The sequence below is a fragment of the Gallus gallus genome, chromosome 5 (assembly GCF_016699485.2).
Source record: "Gallus gallus isolate bGalGal1 chromosome 5, bGalGal1.mat.broiler.GRCg7b, whole genome shotgun sequence".
Lineage (NCBI taxonomy): Eukaryota > Metazoa > Chordata > Aves > Galliformes > Phasianidae > Gallus > Gallus gallus.
This window is the reverse complement of record NC_052536.1, coordinates 31,499,030-31,521,654: the sequence shown is the minus strand read 5'-3', so window position 1 is coordinate 31,521,654 and position 22,625 is coordinate 31,499,030. Positions and strand designations below refer to the sequence as shown.

Here is a 22,625-nt window from a genome sequence, read left to right as displayed (position 1 = left end):
AGACAGCTTATTTTCAAAAGGGAACTTCAGGATTTGTTGAAAGATAGAAGATGGCAATAGCTCCCTAAGGACTTATTACTCTACTGTTGGAAGGAAACTGTCAAGTAATCAAGTAGGACACACCCCATCCCAAAATTCAGGCTTTCATAGTCCTTTTAATTTCAACTATAATCAATCACAGAATTGTAGGAGTTGGAAGGGACCTCTGGAGATCATCTAGTCCAACTTCTCATCTAAATCATGTTCCCTACAGAAGGTTACACAAAAAGGCGTCCAGGCAGATTTTGAATATCTCCAGAGAAGGAGTTTCCACAACATCCCTAGGGATTTTATATTTTTCAGATATTTAATTCCATAATTAATCATTACTATAAACAAACTGGGATAAACTGTAGTGGATAAAGTACCTGCTACATATTCCATAAAAAAAGATGAGCATTTGAACTTACATTCTGACTGACATATTGTAAGTGATTTTTGTTCCCACCCCCCAGTTTAAACTGTGCGCACTTATTCTCATAAGAAATGTATTGAAGGCAAATATTCCTCTTAAAGCATCAAGGAAAACTACAATTGTTGAGGACAAATTGCTCTACCTGCATGACATAAAAATAATTTCAACTGCATTAAAAGAACTGAAGTTTGTAACATTTTAAAATGTATAAATGGTACTTAAGTTTTAGTGCCAATTCTTGTCTCTGCAAGAATTAGACATAGTTAATTATGTAAGTAAATTAAAAATAGATAAAACTTTATTCTCAATTTTTAGTGAGGACCATACTGTGAGGAACCTTAAAATTCCTTCCAAACGTAACCTTCCTCCTCCTCCTCTCACTTCAAGTTGTGTATTAGAGTTTTTCCTGTAGTAGAAGTTTTAGAACCTGGTGCGCTTAGAAGCAGTACATAATGTTACCAAGAATAAAAATTGAATCTGTCACACGCAGGCTCTATAAGCTAATTATTGTTTTAATCCACACAGCGTGTCCACAGAAGAAGGATGTCAAAACTGCATCTTATGATTGTAATATACTACACTGTCTCACACAAGCAATGGATATTACTGGAACTTCAAGTGCCCAAATGCTAATGATTCTAACTGGTTTTATTTTAGCTATTACTGAATGATCTCATTCTAACTTTCTGGGACTTCCACTGAAGGGAGATATATTTCAAATACAGAAGTATCATGCATCACACAGGCATCTTCAACAACAAAAAAGTGGCACTGCAGACGGATATGCACAGCAATCTATTTTTTTTTTAATTGCTTAGGTTTATGTGGAATATTCTTCTCTCATCATCAGAGCCTCCAAACCACACTCTAAAGGAAAGCAAGATAATGTGCTTACAGATCAACAGAAGGCATGTGAAGAGGTCTTGCTGACAACACTACTCTTGCATGCAAGCGAGAGCAATTGGTATTCCATCTGGAAAAGCACACTGTTCTGAGATAGAAAACTCTTGCCACTGGCAAAGTTTATGGTATTAATTCGTAATGGTGGATTTAAGGAAGTGTACTAAACTAATGTTCATTTACTTGCATAATTATGTGTTTGCTATGTAAACCGACAGGCTTTACCTTGATAATACTGGCACTGAGTTAATAGAAAACAGGACAAGGTGGGTGTACAAGTATGCCAGTTCTGATGAATGTCAAGCTCAAGTTACTGATTTGCTTCTTGAATTAACATCTGTACATAGTACTACTTAATGCATTACCCTTCAGACTATTAAATCTGTTATTTTTAATATTTTCATTGCAGTTCAGCTTTGATTATTAATCTGAGAGGTGAAAAGTTAAACTGTATCTTAGCTTCTTTGCCACTTGATATGTTAAACAGCCTTCATACCTTAAATTCACTTTAATAAGGCATGCAATTATTAAAGCATTACAGAATGGCCCCAGAGCACACAAGCTCCATTAAATTTGCTTACATCTAATTACGTTTGCCTGAGGCAGGTGAGAAATTGACTCTGATAAGATCTTTCCTTTACCTGTAGCCAAAAAATAAAAAGGAAAAAAAAAAATCTCACTGTCATTTTCTATCTAATTGCTATCTACAAGTATTTATGGCATTTGCTCCTCAAACGAATAGTCAACAAAGGGCTCTTTGTGCACTAACAACTCTGTTTTAAGTTTTTTTTTCTTTTAAAAGGCTGCAGAATACAAAGGAAAAGCTAATCTTGCTTCAGGGATGAGGCAATAATGTCTATTTGTGAAGCAGTTTTATCTCTTGTTTAAATCATATGTTTTCTTTAATATATTTTAAATATATTATAAATGATATTTATAAGTTCCATTTTGGGGGCATTGTTTGTTTATTTTTTCTAATTAGTTTCCTTTAATTATATAAAACAGCCTAAACTCTATGAAAAGTAATTTTGATCAGAAAAACCACCTTGTATATTCTTGCTGGCATTCATTTTTAATTTTTCAGTTTAAGGAATGTAAGTATTTTATTTTACAAAAAATAGAACAACCAACCAACCTAAAAAACTTTACATGGCTTGAAAATTGTATTCCCTTAAAAAATTATTGATTGATTGATTTAAAAAATTGTAATACAGTAGAAAACACAGCATTTAACTCTGATGGTCTCTCACAAATTCAGGAAAATGCTATTAAACTGATCACTTGTTACTTTTCTGTGAATTCGGGAACATGGTGTCTCTAATATTTCTAAACCATCACTTGTTACTTTTCTGTGAATTCGGGAACATGGTGTCTCTAATATTTCTAAACCCACTAATAGATCCTTTGCGAGACCATCATAGTGATAATGTAAAAAGTTGTTAAAAACATTATCACCTAAAGAGAAGTGAATAAAGAACAATAAAAAAGAAATCATCTTTAAAAAGTCATAGATGTCACCCAAAGTCTAAAGGGATTATAATTCAATTTCTGGTTAATACTTCAGTAGAAATAACTTTACTATAAATGAGTCCTTTAAAGAAGATGGACCAAAAAAGCCATGGCCGCCAAAGCCACTGATGCTCCTGAATTATACTAGCAATTCCTCAGTCTAAGGGACCACAGACCTTCAGTCAACTCAGAAAAGAAATGATCCTTTAGTCATGTTACGCATAAAACTTCATCTAATATTTTTAAAGGCAATACGCATAGAAGCCTGAAATGAATATAGTGTACCATATTTATCATATTCCATAGTTCTCAGCCATATTTTTATGTGGCACATAAAGCATGACATTCAAAAAATCTTGCTATAAAACTTCACTTCAACTCTAAACAATGAACAAATGGATAATCTTCTGACTTGCTGTATTATACAAACCTCATATGACATATTTGACAATGCAAAGATGTTAATAGCCTGGTACACTAAGAAACTATATTGTAAAAGCCATTTCTTTAGAAGAAAACAAAAAACTTGCAGTTTGCTACGTGTTTTGTAAACTCAGACTCTTGTTATACAAAATGTTTTAACCTCGTATAATTACATATTGCTTTATGTTAATTTGTTATATTTCTATTAAAACTTTTATGGTTGCTTTATAATATTGTCTAGTCACCAGTTTGCATAATCTATAAATGTCAGTACTATGAACCACTAAATTATGCATGCATCTTTACTGCAATTCAAAACTAAACCATAACACAAAACTTGCACAGGAATTCAATAACCATGCTCTGAAGAATTACTTTCCAGCTTTGACTTCCCAGAGAAAAGAATGAATTGTATACAAGTAGCTATTCAGACAGCATGGATGTTATTCAAGTATATGGGTTTTGTTTTTTGTTGTGTTTTTTTTTTTTTTTAATTTCTTTATGCTCATACCAACATTTCTTATCCAAAAAGGTAGAACATTTTTCCTGCTTTTTTCTCTCATGTTGTGGATTTTGTTCATTGAAGTTCTAGTAAACAACACTGTTCAGAGTCTGAATACATACCAAAAGCTGCCACTTTTATGATTATGGCTTCAATGTTAGATGATATCATTTCTTTAAGCAATATTTCCTCCTTCCGACGCCAAAGGTAAGCTAAAGGCTGAAGATTAAGTCTCCTGCATCTTAAAAAAAAAAAAACAACAACAAAAACTGAAAACCAAGCATTATATTTTTGTACAGAATAATTAATTTAAAATTAAAGAAAATGATGAAGTCTAACATTAATACAAAAAAAAAAAGAATCTTGTTCTGACTATAGTTTTAAGATGCAACTTGTTTATATCAGTAAATTTGTGTGAACATAAGGAAAACTGAAAGGAAATGCATTTCTAAACCTTTATGGATGCAAATCCATTGATATCTTAGGAAATGATAATGTTTTATGAACACAGCTAAGGCAAGAGTTACCACTGTGTGATAACTATTGCACATGTCAGTAAATAAAATTTGTTGCTCTCAACAAACCTGTGATTTGGATAAACAGCCAACGAAGAGAATCATTAATGGAAATGTTTACAGCTTGAGGTACAAAGTAATAACTTCATAATGTAAATTTAATTATTTGTTTTTATATATATCATACTGATACAGTATTTGATTATACTAGTAGAGAATCACTAATTTGCAGTATTGATGGTTAATCCTTCTGTTAGTTGTCAAGTACCATCAGTTAGTGATTAAATGTATAATGCTTATGTTCTGGAAAATTCAAAAACATTTAAATATGGGGACCATCTCAATATGAGACAACAGAAGGAGATGACAGTGCCTTCTACTGGGATACAACCCTTCCAAAAACTGATGATGACTCAAGAGGAGTGCAATCTCAGCTGCTAACCTTTAAATGAGGGTGAGGAGGGGCAGACACAGAGTCAACCCCTTCTGATCAGTCAGGTGCAGCTAAGCTCCCTGGATTTGCCACTCCTTCTCACCTGGTGCTCAACCTTTGGTTCAGGCCACGACCTGGCAATTCCACTGCACTCAAATAACTCAAAAGTTTTATTTATTTGTTACTTAACACTGTTTGACAAATATATGGGATATCCCATCACTACTAGCATCAAGAATTTGTAGTTAAATGGATTTCTAATGTTGATGCTTACATTCATAGTTAGCACCCATGTAAATCTGATTGGTTTTGTGATTGTTTTCGGATATTTTAATAGAGAACTTTCACAGTTGTGAAATTACTAAAAATATTTAGGAACTCTGAATGTTAACGATTTCATTTAGGTGCCTAACTTTAGCTTACAAATTAGCTGAATCCAAGTAATTGGGATGATTGATGTAAAAAAAAAAAAATTGCTGCAGAGAATAAATCTTCAAATAAGCATTAAAAAAATCTCTTTGAAATATAGTGATACTGCATCAATCTTTCAGCTGTGATAAAAGGTCTGAAACCCACAATCAACAGAAGCCATCTTTTCTAGAATATCTAGTAACATGACCAGAAGTTCATTAAAACTGCCTATTGTTCCTTGATATCAGTATGCACATTAAGTGCTATGGAAAAGAAGGAAGGAGCTATTTCTGACTGCAATTTACCTCTGTAAAGAGTAAAGAAAACACCTGTGCTGGGTAACTTACTGATGTGAGCAGAGCTGGTATTAAATCAATTTCAAGATTATTACCATTCATAAAGTATTTCACATATTTGCTTGTATCATCAACAAATAACGAATGGACTCATGAAATCATAATACAAATTTAGGCTTTTTTTGCATTTCTGAAGCACAGAATGAATTTTTTTTCCATACTCAGATCAGCCTGAATAACAGAATTTGCAACAATTCCCATTACATAATTCTTTTTTGTTTTCCATTTAGACTTTTTGAAGTATCACAATTTATTCATGCTTACAGAATGTGCATAGCAGAAATGATTACTGAAAATTCCTGATTAATGATTATAAACTTCAGATTTGAAGCAAGTAATGTAATATTGGTGAATAAGGACTGTCTTCCATTTAATTCCTGATAACAAGTCACAAAACACTCCCACTTTAAAACTTAAAAAATACATATACATGACCACTGTCTCCATAATTGATTTCAGCTGAAGCTCACTCAAAGACCTGAACCTATTTCAACTTGGGAGAGTAATCCCAAACTCTGCTGTACTTTCTACTAGATTTTTACTAATAACATGTATCACATACAATGCTAATAAATATGAAACACACGGTTTCAGGGAAAAAAAGAAAAAATATATATTTATATTAGCAAATTGAATGAATGGGGTATCACAGAACATGAGAAATAAATTTATCTGTTCCAGAATTTGTTGGAAAATGAATAAAACACTTTCCAGAATGTCTATGTTAATAAAGATATAATGTGTTCTTACACATCTTCAACTCGAACTCTCTGGTAGTCAGAAAGAATAGCTCCCACAGACACACCCTCCACTGCTTCTTTGTCCTGAAAGAAGACAAGGAATAATAATGAAAAACATTGTATATTGGACTCTCTGCCCAATACATGGAACAAAATGGGCTGCAATGCAGATCTCACATAGAAGAGAGCAACACAGTTGACCTGCATAATGGTTATGATTCCAACAGAGTATGCAAGTATCATTCTACAAGGAATAATCACTGTATCTAAAAATACCAGATTTAACAGCCTATTCTAATACTTTCCTGACATCCTGAAAATGACTCACAGCTCTTCACTGTAGCTGAAATGTCAGCTATCCTACCTACAAATAAATCAGTAATATATAGTCATAAACATTAATCAAAATGTTTCTTATGACAAATGCTAACAGCACAAGAGTAAAATACGATAGAACATTTGCACACAGTTTACTTAACATCACCTACAAATTGTAATAAATAAATAAATCAAAGCTTTTCCAAGACATTGTCTCTGGAGCTGTATTTTATTTCATTTACTTAACAGTTGTTTATTTTTTTCTGGTGAACACACTGAAAACATAACATTTGAAAATGTACATATGTAAAATATTTCATGAGCTTTTGACTTTTTAAGCTGCTTGGGTCCCAGTCAACATGCTGGACTCACTTCCTTTCATCCATGTTACTCTAGACACAGTTGCTTTGTTCTTTCAACCAAGGTTAATTGTAACTATACAAGGCGAATTATGTTCTGGAGCTGATCAGTTACAAATCAACCCTTTGAAGCTTGCAGAAAGAGTACCACAAAATTTTGAACTATATATCTGTGTACAGATTTCAAAACCAAACCAGTCTATCAAAACCTGCCATAGTACTGAACTAATATTCTCCTTCAGAGTCTTACTGACTCTTGCTTTATATTTGTCTGGGACACCTCTTCTTCAGTACTACTCTTGGTATTAATTTTCAGTGGCTCCCAGTGCCAGGACGAGAGGCAGTGGACACAAATTGGAAAACAGGAGATTCCATCGAAAGATCAGGAAACACTTCTGTGCTTCATGGGTGACAGACCACTGGCACTGACTGCCCAGAGAGGTTGTGGAGTCTTTTGGAGATCTTCAAAAGCTACCCAGGCATGGGCCCAGGCAACCTACTCTTGATGGCCCTGTTTACCTAGAGGTCACTTCCAAACTCATCCATTCCATAATTCAGTGATAATAATTTGATTCTATTACTGAGCAACAATAAAATGCACCACTCCTAGAATCTCAATGGATTTACTACCTATCAAGTCCATCTGCAAAGAAAGAGACAACGTCTTTTCTCACTCAGATTTAATTAGGAAACAGTTTTCAGATGGAGGAGGACTACATATGCCCTTTCTCCCATATGAAGCCTCTTTAGAGCCTTCAAATTAACCAGCTGCAATTCTCTACAAAGTTGTTTTAAAGTAAAGGTGACATGCAAAATCCAATAATCTTTCTTCAGAGTCAAGCAGAGTCAAAAACAATACATTAAATAACACTCAATACAATGTAAACTTGCTTCCACACACACACAAAAAATCAAGTTATTTTCTTTCTTTTTCAAACATATTTGAGTAATAGCTCAGGAAAATTAATGGAAATTACTAATTAGGTTAATTTAAATTCACAGTTAACTTTTAGGTCAATTAAATATTAAGGCCAGTGAATAAAGTCATTCTGAATAAGGGTGTCCAAAAGAATATTTAATGCTGTTAAATAATCCTTTTTGGAATTATTGGATTAATTTGCTTGATAATCTATGGGAGAAAAGCTCTTTTTCTATCTAGGTTTTCTGTATGACAGGAAAGAAGAATCACCACAGCAATGAAAAAGACTGCTAATGTTCAGAATTAGTCAACTCAAAAATGCTTTTTCAAGAGTTCAATTTGCTGTTCTTTTTTTCCCCTAAAAATTAGAAGAATACAAACACTAGACTCTTGAACTTAATTTATAGTTAGTCCTATCTTGTGTCCTTTGCAGAACTAAATGAATAATGAAAAAAATGTCTGAAGTAATTATCATTATACTAAACAAGTTATATTTTCTGAATTAAGTGGAAAACTCAAAAGATGCAATCACAATGTCTTTCAAACCTACTTCTTTGTACCTGACAAATGGTACATTTTTATTATGTTATAGAACATATTGGGCTTATTGTATAGTTACAAGAAGAATTTGCTTATACTATTTATTGAGATTACTGGATTTTTTTATTTTTATTTTTTTGCTTCCATTAAATTAACAGCAGTTTGCACTCTACTAAATAGAGCTGACTGTAATACAACCTTTTTCAGAGTCCTTTACAACACAAACTTCGCCAGGTAATAAAAATCTTTCATGGTCATGCAGTACACAATATTAACCCTACTGAACTATGAAAGTAATGCCTTCTAAGTATTTCCACGGAAACTACAAAAGATACAAAGAGCAAAATAACACTATCTGTGTTGAAAAGTAGATTTTCAAAAGTTTTTTTATAAGACTGAGATGTATAATATCCTTCACTAATAGAATGTTGTAGAGGAGAAAAAAAAAATCAGTTAAGAATTAAAAGTACTACATTTTAAAAGTACTTTATAAAAAAAAAAAAAGAGACTTTCCCTCCTACAAATTCCAAGGCTGAGACATAGTCAAACTTTTCCATAAAGAAAGCAGCAATGCAAATAACTCCTGCAAGTGGCTTGTTTGTGGCCTTAGAGTTCTGACTTTTACCTTTTAGAAAATGATAGCGACTTTCACGGAACTAAACTCTGAGATCTTATAATCTCACAGAAAGCGAAGAGACCACATTTCAAAATTATTTATGTTTAAGGACTCAGAATAAAAGTATAAATTAAAAAACTGTTTAAGACACATGTTTTTAAAGGTTTTGTTTGTTTGTTTGTTTTTGAGTATTAGCATCAGCAATAATTTTTAAAAGCAGAAGAGCTTAGAGCTTACCAATTAAGCAGACTTACAAGGCTGCCAATGCTTACTGGTTCTGTTTTATTTTTATGCATGTCTGTTGTCTGTAGTAGCATTATGCTGTAAAGGAAACAACTTCATAATACAATTTAAAGTTATTCTGAACTTTTACTCATTGTAATTTTGAACAGAAATGGTTTGCCAGCAACCTTTTATATTATACTGTCATCAGTTTTTACAGACAATAGAATTATAACTGTTATTTTGCTGTTGTTGGTTTGCTAACAGGTTCAGCTGAAATATTCAGGGCTTTCCCAAATGTTTCATTCAAAAAGAAATTATTCACAAATGAAATGTTCAGCAATAGTGTCTGGGTGGAGAATAGTACTTAGGAAATTATTTTTAGGGCATATTTACCACACAGTTGAGGAGAGTTCTTATTAAAATTCTCATTGAATATGCCATCATATATATATTTTTTTGCATTTATTTATCCACTAAAAAAAACAAACAAGGAAACCATGTGTTCAGATATTCTGAAAAAAATAAAAACAACAGTCACTACTTATCATTTAAGTAATAACTTTTATTGCTCAAGTTACCAGAGGCAAACTATTCCACAAACCAATGTTTTTGAAGTATTTCATACACACGCTGCATGTGCAGTCTCAAACTAGATTAACTTCCAAGGCTACATAAATACATATATCACATATAATTTTCCATATGCTTTTATAATACATATACTTTTCTTTCCTCACTAAAGAGCATAATATTTATTATAGTGCAATGATACCTCTCCAGTTATACAATTACACCTAGCTACAATTAATTTAAAAGAGTGGAGGTATATGTGCATGAATGCATACACACACACAAACAAAAAAGTATATATTCATAAATATATATGTATACAATACATACTGAAGTTAGTAATGAAGAGAAGACTGTCATAGTCTGCTTGCAAGCTATATTAATTCTTATTTAAATATTCATACACTATTTATTCTGTACTTATAGTTTTTTTTTTTTTTAATAATGCATAAGTTTTTTATGATCTTTTGAACTGGCAGTACTTCATGCCATATTTCAGTTCTGGTTAGCATCTAAGTGGAAGGACTTCTGACAGGGAGCTATTCACCACCATCACTTTTAATTTAGTTTTTCAATGAATACATAGCTCCATCACTATGCAGACAGCACAGTGCCACAAGGGGAAACAATTTACTATTGGTAAACTTAACACCATATAGTTGATAAATGCTTTGCAACAGAAGAACTAGTTTATATTATATATCACATTATCTTATTCTTAACATTTCAACAAATCAAGACTAGAGCAGAACAAATTCAAGAAAAAATTACTGAAGTGTAACAATCTTCATAAGTTCCTCAACTGGACCAAGTTTACAACAAAACTGTAATTGCTGTAATTGGTATTTAGCTCAGCACTTCAGGATCTGAAAGAAAACTAGTTCTTCATTAGATTCACTATGTGGCATTGGAAGAGTTACTGGACAATTTGCAAACAGACAGAATTTACTCCAGAAATAAATTCCAGATTTAACTGTGACATAGCTCAGATACTACACTTTTTAATATGTAATCTAATCATGTTTGATACTACTAAAACATGTTTACAAAACTCAGCTTGTGTAGAGCAGGCTGAAATCTGTAGGGAGTATCGGGGATTAGCACTTAACTCAAAAGCCAAGGAAGCAAGTTTTGGGAAGAAATATGTTAGTCCCTGTGTCACAGAAATGGTAACAGACAACATGAAAATGTTTGATGAAAATTAACATTAACTTATTTTAGTATCTCATTGGTGCAATAAAGCAGTTGAAAGTAAAAATAATTTTTTTCTCCTCTGGAATTTCTGAGCAGTACAGAAAGCATTTATGTTCAGCACAATATGTTACAAAGTATTACATCACTACATAATGAGATAAAAACAGGCACTAAATGCAAACAGAATATAAATAGTTAGCATATACTTGTATTTCTATTACTTAATATTGTAATTTCTCCACCAAAACTACTAGCAATACTGATTTTAAAGGCAGATATGAAAATGAAATTTTGAAAGTAATCAGAATAGATTTTTGTTAGTTGCAGTATAGCTTGCTTTTATATACAAAAGATTACTAGCTTTATCTATAAGTGGAATTACATTACTATTACAGCTTTTGTTATTATCTTTAGTCAATTCCTATTCATAACATGTATGAATAATAATCTTCGTAATCAATTGTGTTAAAACAAAAAATAGATCTCTGCAACTGTAACTGTATTAAAGTCCACAATTTGTTTAAATCTTCTTAGTTTTGAAGCTATATATTTTTCAAAACAGTTTTATAAATAACACAATTCAAAATTACTGCTTTTTTTCATATTATAAATTACTTTCAGCTACATTTTTTTAGAAGATAGAATGAAAAATTAAACAGTTCTCTGTTTCATTAAACAGTTTCAACAGAAAGCCCCAAAGCATAGCTGCATGCTTACTCTTAAGCTGCTGTTAAGATAGCTATGTAGAACCCATGCATAAAACTGAAAAACTGGTTCACAGCTGATATGAATATAGAACATAAAGAGAAATGTAAAATTAGCTAAGCTAGCACATTGTGATTTCATTTCTGATCTTTTTTTTCTTTATTTCCGTAACTGAAATTCAATTAAGGATAGTGATAGTAATAAGTAATTATGCCTACATAAGCATTGTAGTACACAATATCGGTAGAGGTACTTCACTAGCGAGTAAAATATTTATTGCAGTGGCATTAGTACCGAGGTTTTCTTTAATTTCACATTTTAATGTCTTTACCTGACCTTCTCAGACTTCAGCAAAATGAAAATTAGTGCTAATGTTTTCAATTTAATTAGTACATTACAAGCACTGTAATTATTAGTGGGAAATGTTATATTAATGAATGTAAAAGTTAGCAGTAAATTACCTCAGAGTTATTATCAATTTCCCAAGTTACTGCTCCTTAAGATAACCCTCTCCCTATGGTCCTTCCAGTAATTTTTCTTTGCCTGATAAACATGATGATTAAACAGCACGCAGTGCAAACCTTTGATACTTTTTAAATTAAATCCATGCCCAGCCTAAGGGCTGTGTCTGATTTCAACTAAATGTGTCAGTTAATCAGATAAAAAATTATCAGCAACTAAAAGAAACAGCAGCCTTAGGCTTCATCAGTGCCAGGGAAAGCTGAACAAAGTAAGACATACACACAATATCACATTATGAGTAAAGGTTACTGCTGAGCATATAATGGCATAGAACTTTTCACTACATTAATGATGTCCATCTTAAACAAAACACTGCATGCAGCAGTCAAAAGAGTACCAAAGAGAAAAAGTGCTAGATCTGTGCATATACACACCTGTTTACATGGATTGCAAAAAAAGCTTGAAGAATCTCGCTGATAAAAATGGGAGAATATTGCTAAAAATTTACTAATTATAGAAGATCAGTGTAAGATAGTAAGTAGCAGGAGAATGATTAAACTATGTTTAATTTTTAAAAACTGCTCCTTATCTTCACCAAAATAGAGTTTATTTTATGGCCAAGATATAGAATAGATTATCTCAAAATAAAATTGCCTTTCCAATTAATATCCTCCTTGAAGCTTGAATTAGTAACAGAAATTGTTATAAGTGTTTAAATTAAAGCGTAAGGTTATTTCTGTCTAGATTACAATTATCTGTCATTTGCAAAATTTTCAATTAAAGCACAAGATATTTGCAGGTATGTGACACATAAGTACACATTAGTAACAAGACTTTTAGACTTCTGCAATTATTTGAATGGAAAATTCTTAGATACAAGATTTTACTTATAACTTGTAAAGCATTCTAAGATCACTGATTATACTCATTTCAGAGTATGTGATTTTTGTAAGCTTTAGTAAGTATTTCAGAGGCAGCAGCGATTATTCAAGACAGTAAAGAGACATCCCTGTAACCATAAAATAAAAGTGACTGTGAGAAGCCTACTGGCTCCTAAGCTTCAAAACAGGCTTCTATAGCCACAGAGGGGATCAATTAAAAATTTCCTATTAATTAATCTGTTCCCTTGCATAATTAAATTATTTTGAAAACTGAAGGTCAAAATTTTATAAGCATTTTTTTAAGCTAGTTCCTTAAGTGGAAAGCTACAATGGTAGCATTCAGAACTTCCAAGGAGAACGGGATATCATACTTAGGAAATAGCAAATTCAGTACTTTTATTGAGCAGAATTTATGTAGCAATGTATTATAATAGGAGCAGAGCTAGTAGATTTGTGTAATGGTAGGTAGTAGATGCAGGAGAAAGTGATTATCCTCTTCCATTCAGGAAGAATACTGTGCTCACTTTTGGAATTCCTCAAAACGAGAGAAATAAACTGGGGCAAGCAGTGGGCCACCCAAATGAGGGGGGAGCTGGACTGCTTGCTCTGTGTGGAGGGGTTGAGGGAACTGGGTTTGCAGTTTGGAAGTACAAAAGCATCAGGTAGAATGTAACAGCAGCCTTAGAGAACTGGTGAGAGATGAGACTATTAACAAGACAGAGGTAGGCCCTTCACAATGTTGTAGAGTGAGAGGATGATGGACAAGAGGTGCAAGCTGGCACAAGAGGCTTAGATTGAATATTATGCAAAAAGCATTATAGCTTTTATAGTAAAAAAGGAAACCCACAGATGATGTGCTGTCTCAATCTTTGGATGGCAAGCCCTAAGCAGCCATGTTGGACCTCACACCTGACCTAGCACTGGTCAGGAGTTTGGATGAGACGATCTTCTGAGATTCCCAACCACCTGAATTTTTAAATGATGCACATCTTGTCTTTTCCTATCAATGAGATCCGAGTGCTGTTGACAATGCTGTACTAATGAGAAAAGGAGTTAGAGAATTACGGTAACAGCGTTCTCCTTCTGAAAATTCCATGCTTTTTTTGAAGTATTACTTTATGAAAAATAAAAAATCATATTTACTTTATTTTGATGACACTCTTCCTCAGTGTCTTCCACAAGCAGGTTTTTAATAGGTTTTAATAGCACAGAAAGAGACAAATCTACAGATATCAAAAGATTGGACAGGACAGAGAGAGAGACTGAGAGAGGAGTAGCTTTGAGACAAGCACAAAAGGAAATCAAAATGGAAATCTTCAAAAGAAACAAAAAGAACACACAAATAGAATAAGTCTCTTCAAAGCACAAAGACCTTAAAAGTAATGACCTTCTCACTCATAAAGTGAACGAACTCTTGGAGCCAAAATGCAGTCCCACTTCACAATGAAAAAATAACATTTACTGCTAGCCAAAACACTGCAAATTCCTTCCCTACAGTTTCCATATTGCACCCACAAAAAGATGCATGCATAGTACTTTCAGCTTTAGTATTTGTCATCAGTTTATAAGCTGGTTCAGCCCATAACTTCCAGTGTTCTACATGATGTTATGATGTGGAATACAGATCACAAAAATCATAAAACCATGACACCATTTCAGTGTATGAAAAATGCTGTGAAGTCTAGGATATTGACCATACTGTATTTGTCCAATATATAATGATACCACTAACAAAAAAAAAAATCAGCCTCTTGAAACTGCCTTGTCAAAATGTACAGTCATGACCTCAGAAGATTGCTTGCTGAAGTCAACAAAGTGATCAACTGGGGTAAAGAAGGACAGTTCTGTAATCCAAAATACTACCTGCTAATAAGTACAATAGTATAGTGCACGGAATAAAAAAAAACAACAAAACACCTATGCTTGTTTGGTGAAAGAAAACTTGTTTGCAAGATTATAAAGAAGTAGTAGAATGAAAAATCACCTCCTTTAAGCCTTTTGGTTTTATTAAAATAAAATTAATATTATATTTTCAAACAGAAGTAAGCTGAAATGTAAATAGTTTTTTTTTTAAGTTATATGTTTAATGTCTCCTTCTCTGATTGGTTGATCCTAATTTTTCAGGATGTGGGATAGAATGCTCTTGCATTATTTTCTTAAGTACTTTCATAAGTAAGAAAGCACACTAAGAGATGCAGAACCATCCCTTCAAGAGTTGCAAAGAAATGTCACCACCTACTCGACTTAAACACAAGCGCAAAAATGCTAGACTCTTTCACCACAGGAAAAAAAAAGCCTTTAAACTTCAAATTGAAAATCCACTGTATAGTAACATTCTATATGTAATATATATAAATGTATATATATGTATAAATCTTATGAACTTACAGATCATTAGAAGTCATCTTGAACTTTTCCATCACCTGCTCAGAGACATGACACAACATATACCTCATGGTTTTATTCCCTAGGAAGAAGTAATCCAAAAACAGGGGTGGAAATGAATTTAATGCGGATCCACATTAAATCCCTGTGTGAACACCTCCATTAAGAACTTTGTTAGTCTTCAGTGGGCTGAGCTTGACTCATGTACAAAGCAAATTAATTTTGAATAATAGTATCTACACAGAGAGATAATAGTGCATAACTGTGTAACTAATCCACCTTAAAAGCTAATTAGGTTCATTTTTATGAACACCCTACGTAGAGCACAGACACACACAATAATACGTTTAAGCGTAACTGTTGGCATAACTTCAAGAGTTTTACAGATGCAATTACTGAAATATTGCATGCATATACACACTAAACCTATTAACTGAGTATGTATTCATCAGTTCTCGGTCACAGCTTTCAGTATCTAATGGCAATCTCCTAATAACCACATTTAATTACTATATGGTTCTCTTGCTACCTGGAAGCTCCAAAGACTCAGTGAGTGCAGGGGTATGTCTGTATACACATGAGCATATGCACATAACTGTAAATGCAAAAGGAAAGAGAATAAAGAGACAGAAATAACATTTTCCAAGTCTAATATCAACAATAAATCTACTGAAATACCTCAGTTTGAAAGTGCTAAAATTAAGTTATGAATAGTAAATACATAAAATCAGGGCAATCTTCCACTATAGTCAGCTCAGCACACCACAACAGCAGGTTTTGCTGACATACTGTTTTCCATTTAGCTGTATATCCAAAGTGAACAATTATTCTTAGGAATTGCAATTCATTTATTAATGACTTTTTTTTTTTAAATGGTATATCATATACTAAACATTTTCATAGATTACAAGTACATAGTTCTGCATATGAAGAGTTTTTATCATAACATTTCACTTTTTTATTTTCTAAAGTATTTAATTTAGATCAACTTTTAGATTCATTTTTTCTAATTAAAATGTAATGCTAAAAACAATACAGTTAGCTGGCCTACCTGTTACTGGAAAGTTTAATTAATAGTTTTCTTACAGAACTTTATAATTTTTTGCTTTCTTTAGTTTTAGGTTAGATATAAGAAAAAAGCCTTTTACACTGAGGGTGGTCAGGCACTGGAACAGGTTGTCCAGAGATGTGCTGGATGCCCTGTCCCTGAAGACTTTAAAGGCTAGGTTGGATCAGGCCCTGGGCAACCTGGTCTAGCTGTGCATATCTGTTCATTGCAGGGGAGCTGGACTAGATGACCTTTAAAGGTCCCTTCCAACTCCAAGGATTCTACAATTCCATAAACAAGTCAACTGAGTGCACAAACCTACATGCCACCAACAGAAGCTACAAAATCTGTCAGGGAGACAACAGTCTGCAGCTGAACACACACACACACACACACACACACATACCATACCAAACAAACAAACAGAAAAAAAAAATCCCACATTTTGTGCAGAGATTTGTTTTCACATAAACATACGCTTCACCTCTGTGACTTTCATCTCCTAAATGTTCTAATAATTACAGAGCAAACTTGCCTGCAGACACTTCTTTCAGTAAATCTTATTTAAAACATTACCTCAACAAAGACAGATTACTTAATTTGATAACCAAATTTAGCATGGTCAACTCCAGATTGAATAAAAGACATTATATTGTAACGATAGGTTGTCAGTGAACATCTGCAGAACAGTTAAGTAATCATACATGTGTGTCTGTTCCCATGCTAGACTGGGAATTTTAAGTGTTGGTGACCAGAAGTGCAATTATTTTGCAATCAAAAGCAATTATCTCAACGGTTATTATCATAAAAGGCTGACAATAAATTTTTAAACACTTCTTACACATTTAACTAGAATCAATAGCCAATGACTTTAAGTTACAAAATTACAACAGCTGAAAATGCATGTGTATTCATCAGAATGAAAGAATAATAGTAAAAAGTTGGTCTTATGAAGGTAAGTACTTGCCTTCATATTATGTTCCAGATCAACGGATGGCCAAAGACAAACCTTTTTCTAAATTGAGGTAACAGGAACATAAATTCGGATCTTGACTAAAACGCGCATGATTTAGATACTGCTAACCAGCCCCTCTGTATAATACTCTCTGACTTCAGACAAGCCAGACCTTCTTACATTTCTACTTTTATTACTATCTTTAGCTAACCATATATACAAGCATTCAAAAACAAAGTTCTTAAATATGCACACAAGTTTCTTCCCCCTCCTTCTCTGGACTAGGATTCCACTACACAACTTCCATGGACTAATTTCTAGATAGTAATGGCAATCTGCCTCTCCACAATGAAGAACAAAAAAAATCCAGTACAGCATCTACAAAACAGATTCAACGGCTTGTTCTGGTTAGCTGGAGTATGCAGCATGGTTCTTCCCCATGACCAGGTAGTGGATAGATGGTTCAACTCACTAACTCACTAATATAGACATATGTATATATATTTATACATATATATATAACAAGTGATGTACAAAGCAATTGCTCAAAACTCACCAACCCATGCCCAGTCTTTCCTTGAGCAGTGGCTGCTCCCCTGGGCAACTTCCTACTGCATTTCAAGCTTTTTTGTCACATGATGTCATATGGTATGGAATAACGTTTTGTCCATTTCAGGTCAGCTCCTGGTTCTGTCCCCTCCCAGTTTCTTTTGCTCCCTTATTTCCCCCCTCACTAGCAGGTCAGTAAGAGAAGCTAAGAGACTGCTCTGTACAACACTGCTCAGCAACAACTAAAGCCAAAACAAAGTGCCATACAAGACAGTATGAAGAAAAAAAATCAATGCTGACCCAGCTCAAACCAAGATGCACGTTTTATAACAGTTAAGTGAATTTCCATTTAGGATTGATTGAGATAAAAAAAATCAGTGTAATATTTGGACAAGACATGCAAACATTGTCAAAAGTGTTCATTACTACTTGCCTGAGATGCTGATTACAATCAGAGCACATTAGTTCAAAACTCTAGCACCTCTCCGCAAAGTGTCAAAGTCTCAACTTTTAATATAAAGCATGCATTACACAGAAGGAGATTACAATGGTAGCAATGGGTTAGTGGAATAAAAAAATTACCTGCCAGTGAATGTCTAAGAAGAAAGGCGCCTGAAAATGAAACATTTACCTTATCTCATTTGGTATTACTCTAATGGGAAACTGTAGGCCACTATAGACAAACAGCTGTTAGCTTATATCTCAAAGGGTGAAGTTAAACAACAACCTCTCATGGTAACCTGTTCCAGTATTTCACCACCCTCACAGTTAACAAATATGTTTCCATATACCTAATTGGAATTTCTCAAGTTCCAGTTTGTACCTATCACCCCTTCTTTCACTGCACACATTCAAAGACAGGCCTGCCTCTGTCTTCTCTAAGTCCTCTGACTAGGTACTTGCAGACAGCCATGAAGTCTCCCCTTATTCTTCTATTTGTAAGGTTGAACTGTCTTCTTGCATGCTACATGCATCAGGCTCTGATGATCAATTTTTGCGGCCCTTCACTGAACTCACTCCAATATGCCTACTATCTTTCTTTTACCAGAGAGCCCCAAATTGTACACAAGAGTCCAGATATAGTCACAAGTCCCAGACAGAGAAGTATCACTTTCTTAATTTCTACCTACAATCTGACTAATAAAGCCTAATATGCAGTTGGCCTCTTTTGTGGCAAATCTCCTCATATGTAAAGAATTCTATTGGTTTCTAATCCCCAACATGGCCTAATCTCCAAAGTATCATGCAAAATGTCACATAGGATCTCTAATTAATATTTAAATTTTCAAATTATTTCAGTGACAACCTATTTCAGATTAATACACTCCAAAATATCCCCACTGTCTGCACTGACAACAAACAGCTATTCTGATCTCATCAGCATCCCCTTCTTACAAAAAATCAGAATGCTTTCTAAAACATTAGGCTAGATTCCTTTAGTCTCTTTATTTGGAACACAGGTCTAAAAGAAAAACCTCTTTGCTTTAGAACTTGAAAAAGAAATCTCATGAATTCTCTTTTAAACTTTAACAGATTTGCTGTTACTCCTACTGAAGTCAATAGGGTTTGGAAATTTTTTAGAACTGTTAGGAATCTTCATAATAGAATACCATAAGTTTATTCCACATGAAATTACCATGTTACAGTAAGTTAATATGTATAAATTCTTTAACTTTTCTAAGTATCACCGATCCTGGAAAACTTTATGTCCAAGGCCTTATGTCCAACTTTATGTCCAACCTCCAAACAAAAATGAATTAAATGCAGACACAATTGCCAAAATCTTCTATAACCTATGCAAACTTAAAGCAACAATGATAAAATACTCCTTTAAAAAAATTCCCCTTTTAAAATTATGTTTTTCTTGCTAATTTCTAGTACAATGACCCTACTCGAAACAGCGCAGTCCTTTTAGCTTAATGACTACCATTCCAGAATTCCAGTGGTGTAACTTCACTGCCAAAAGTGCAAAGTTATTGAGGATGAAAACGTCTTGAGCGTAACAAAGAGGATTTTGCACGTAACTAGTGAAAACATTCTTATTTTAGGCTCTTCATCTATGACATCATTTACACTTATTGCTGAAAATACTGCAATTTTCAACAATTTTTTTTCCCCCAGATTCCAAAGAAGCACAAAATGCCACAAAATGCTATGATTTTCAGGTTCAATGCTCTTATAAAGTATCTTTAATTGGTTTACTTTTCCATTACTGTGTTTGCAAAAAGACAAGGTCATCTAGCGATACTAAAATGATAGCAATGCTATAAATTCCTAAAAGAAACATTTCAAAACAATATTAAAAAGCACTCTCTAACAAGATTTTAGACAGTTTGCATAAGGAATCAAATCTTCCCCTTCAACTGAATGTCTAGCAGCAAGAAACAAGGGCTCTTCCCATTTCCTTATCACAAGAGAAACAAGTATTTTTCTATATAATCTCAGTTCCAAATACAAATGCTCAATGCAGCCACCTAGTCACAAATCCTTTTAAATTGCCTTTGCCTACCTTTGTTTAGAAATGATGACCTATGTGGAACGATAGCCTAATTATACATTCTCAATAACAGCATTCTCACATCCACAATAAATACGTTTGCATTAGCTTAAAGTTTATGTATAGAATTAATTAAAAAATAAACACTTAAAACAGGAAAGTGCACCATCAACAAATAACACAATTTTTCTCTTTAAAGAAAGCATGTTAGATGTGTTACAGAAACGTTCCACTCAGTACAGCAATATACAGCAGACAACAGATCAGCTACAGTACAGGTATGCAGATCCAGAAAGTAATGCTTTCCATTTACTTCCATGGAAACAACAAATGATACAAGTAGCACAATACTATTTGAAAGAGCAAATTCTCAGCTGCAAAGCATTATTTTTCAACATAGCCACCACCATTAGCTATGCATTTTTGCCAGTGATAAACAAGAGCCTGCGTGTTGCACTCATAAAATCTGCACCAGACAAGACGATCCATTGTCTCACACTGTTCTACACCTTTGCTCTATATGCACTTCCATGTCAGATGCCATTTCGTCAGATTGCCCCTCTGCTGCCATCTGTCACACAGCAGAAAAATATAACAGGATATTTGGTGGGAAGGTCTTACCTCTACTGCCATAGCAACACCATCCTCTATTGACATTGTGGGCCAACATAATAAAATAGGAGGCATTACTTCTGGAGCAGGCCTTGTAGAATGCTTTGGTCCCACTCATAGCTGGTTGCATTAATCCCAGCGAAATGTCCTTGAAATCAGTGACAAAAATCCTGAAAATGGATAGGCTTCCCTTTCAATCAGTTTCCCAGAATGGCGTACATTAGGAACCATCCAAACCAAGGCTGGTAACAAACTGTTTTCTGGTTTGGCTGTGTTCATACCTTCAATTCAGTTTTTCATTTTTTCTAAAAAGCCTGAACTGTTAATGCCTGCCAGAGTCTGACTAAGTTGGCATTACTGCCATGACAATATTAAAGGACAGAATAGAATTAAGTTTGCATTAATCTTACCTTTTTACTTTCTGGTATTTAGAATCTTTAATATTCCACAGTTGGCAATGTTTCTGCAACAGGGCAGCTGCTCACTGACTCCATGTCTTGTTTCTTCCCATAATACACTTTATGCAATCCATAAAATTGGCCACTCATTTTAATTACAAGATGTGGGGCTATTTCCCACTGACAGATCCTCATTTCCTTTCCAGAACATTGCCTTTTAATTTCTAAATCACTCGTGTGTCATTGTAACTAACAAGTAGTCTGGGAATACAGCACTGCTTGGATGTTCTAGATCAAATCAATCTGCTTACAGCAACAAATTGTTCCAACAGTAAACTAGTTTGAAAAATCCAATACATAGCAGAGAAGTGCTAGTTTATGGCTGAGTACAAGATAGAGCTCAGACAAATGAAAAATGCAATCAATTTACTACAAGTAGAAGCAAGTTTTTCAAGAAATGCAAATGGACTGTACCACAGAGTAATTCAAGTCAGCCTGCTGCTTTTATGTTGGAGCCTTGAAATGGGGATTGTTCCTGTTCCCTGTGGCACTGATCACATACAGAAGGACAAGAGCATCTGGATGCAAGACTCCAGATAGCAACATGATGGCTACCACATCTCAGTTTTGTGGAGAACCAGCAGCAACACACTGAGAAGGATCTGATAGCTATTAGCTAGTTGTGATTTGCAATAATAATAATAATACTAATAATCTAAAAATACTGGATTACACCTAAGCATTTGTTCCTTTTCCTGAATTTTACTTTTTTAAAGAGAATCAAAATTGTCAGTGATGGACTTCACTCAGTACAAGAAGATTTCTTATGTATCAAAATAGGTCCATGTTTTTGCTTAAATCTAACAACAAAGTTTCAATCATGGAAGATAAATATTATGCTATATTGTAGAAGACTATCAAAGGAGACAATGAAATATCACACAACATACTCAGACTGTAGTAAGATATCTTTATTACTTTTATGATTCATGTAAAACTGTTGCATTTCATACAACTTAAAATGCTAAACTAAATTGCCAGCAGATCTCAAACATAAGAAAAAATAAATGAACCATTCGTTAAAACAAAATTTTAATGTGAAATGCAAAAATTACCTCTTATTTCTGTCCCATTGTTGGAAACTAGCTT

The 22,625-nt window shown here is 33.7% G+C and overlaps 1 protein-coding gene across 15 annotated transcripts in view; it reads right to left on the bottom strand.

The window, feature by feature from the left end:
* DPH6 (diphthamine biosynthesis 6) overlaps window positions 1–22,625 on the bottom strand; it is a 293,683-nt gene that overhangs the window by 136,242 nt on the left and 134,816 nt on the right. For all 15 annotated transcript variants that reach the window (XM_046941744.1, XM_046941743.1, XM_046941742.1 and 12 more), the window contains 2 exons: window positions 6,254–6,327; window positions 3,911–4,029 (listed from right to left, as the gene is read on the bottom strand). In XM_046941744.1, the coding sequence (XP_046797700.1) occupies window positions 3,911–4,029; window positions 6,254–6,327 (193 nt within the window). The remainder of the gene's footprint in view (window positions 1–3,910; window positions 4,030–6,253; window positions 6,328–22,625) is intronic.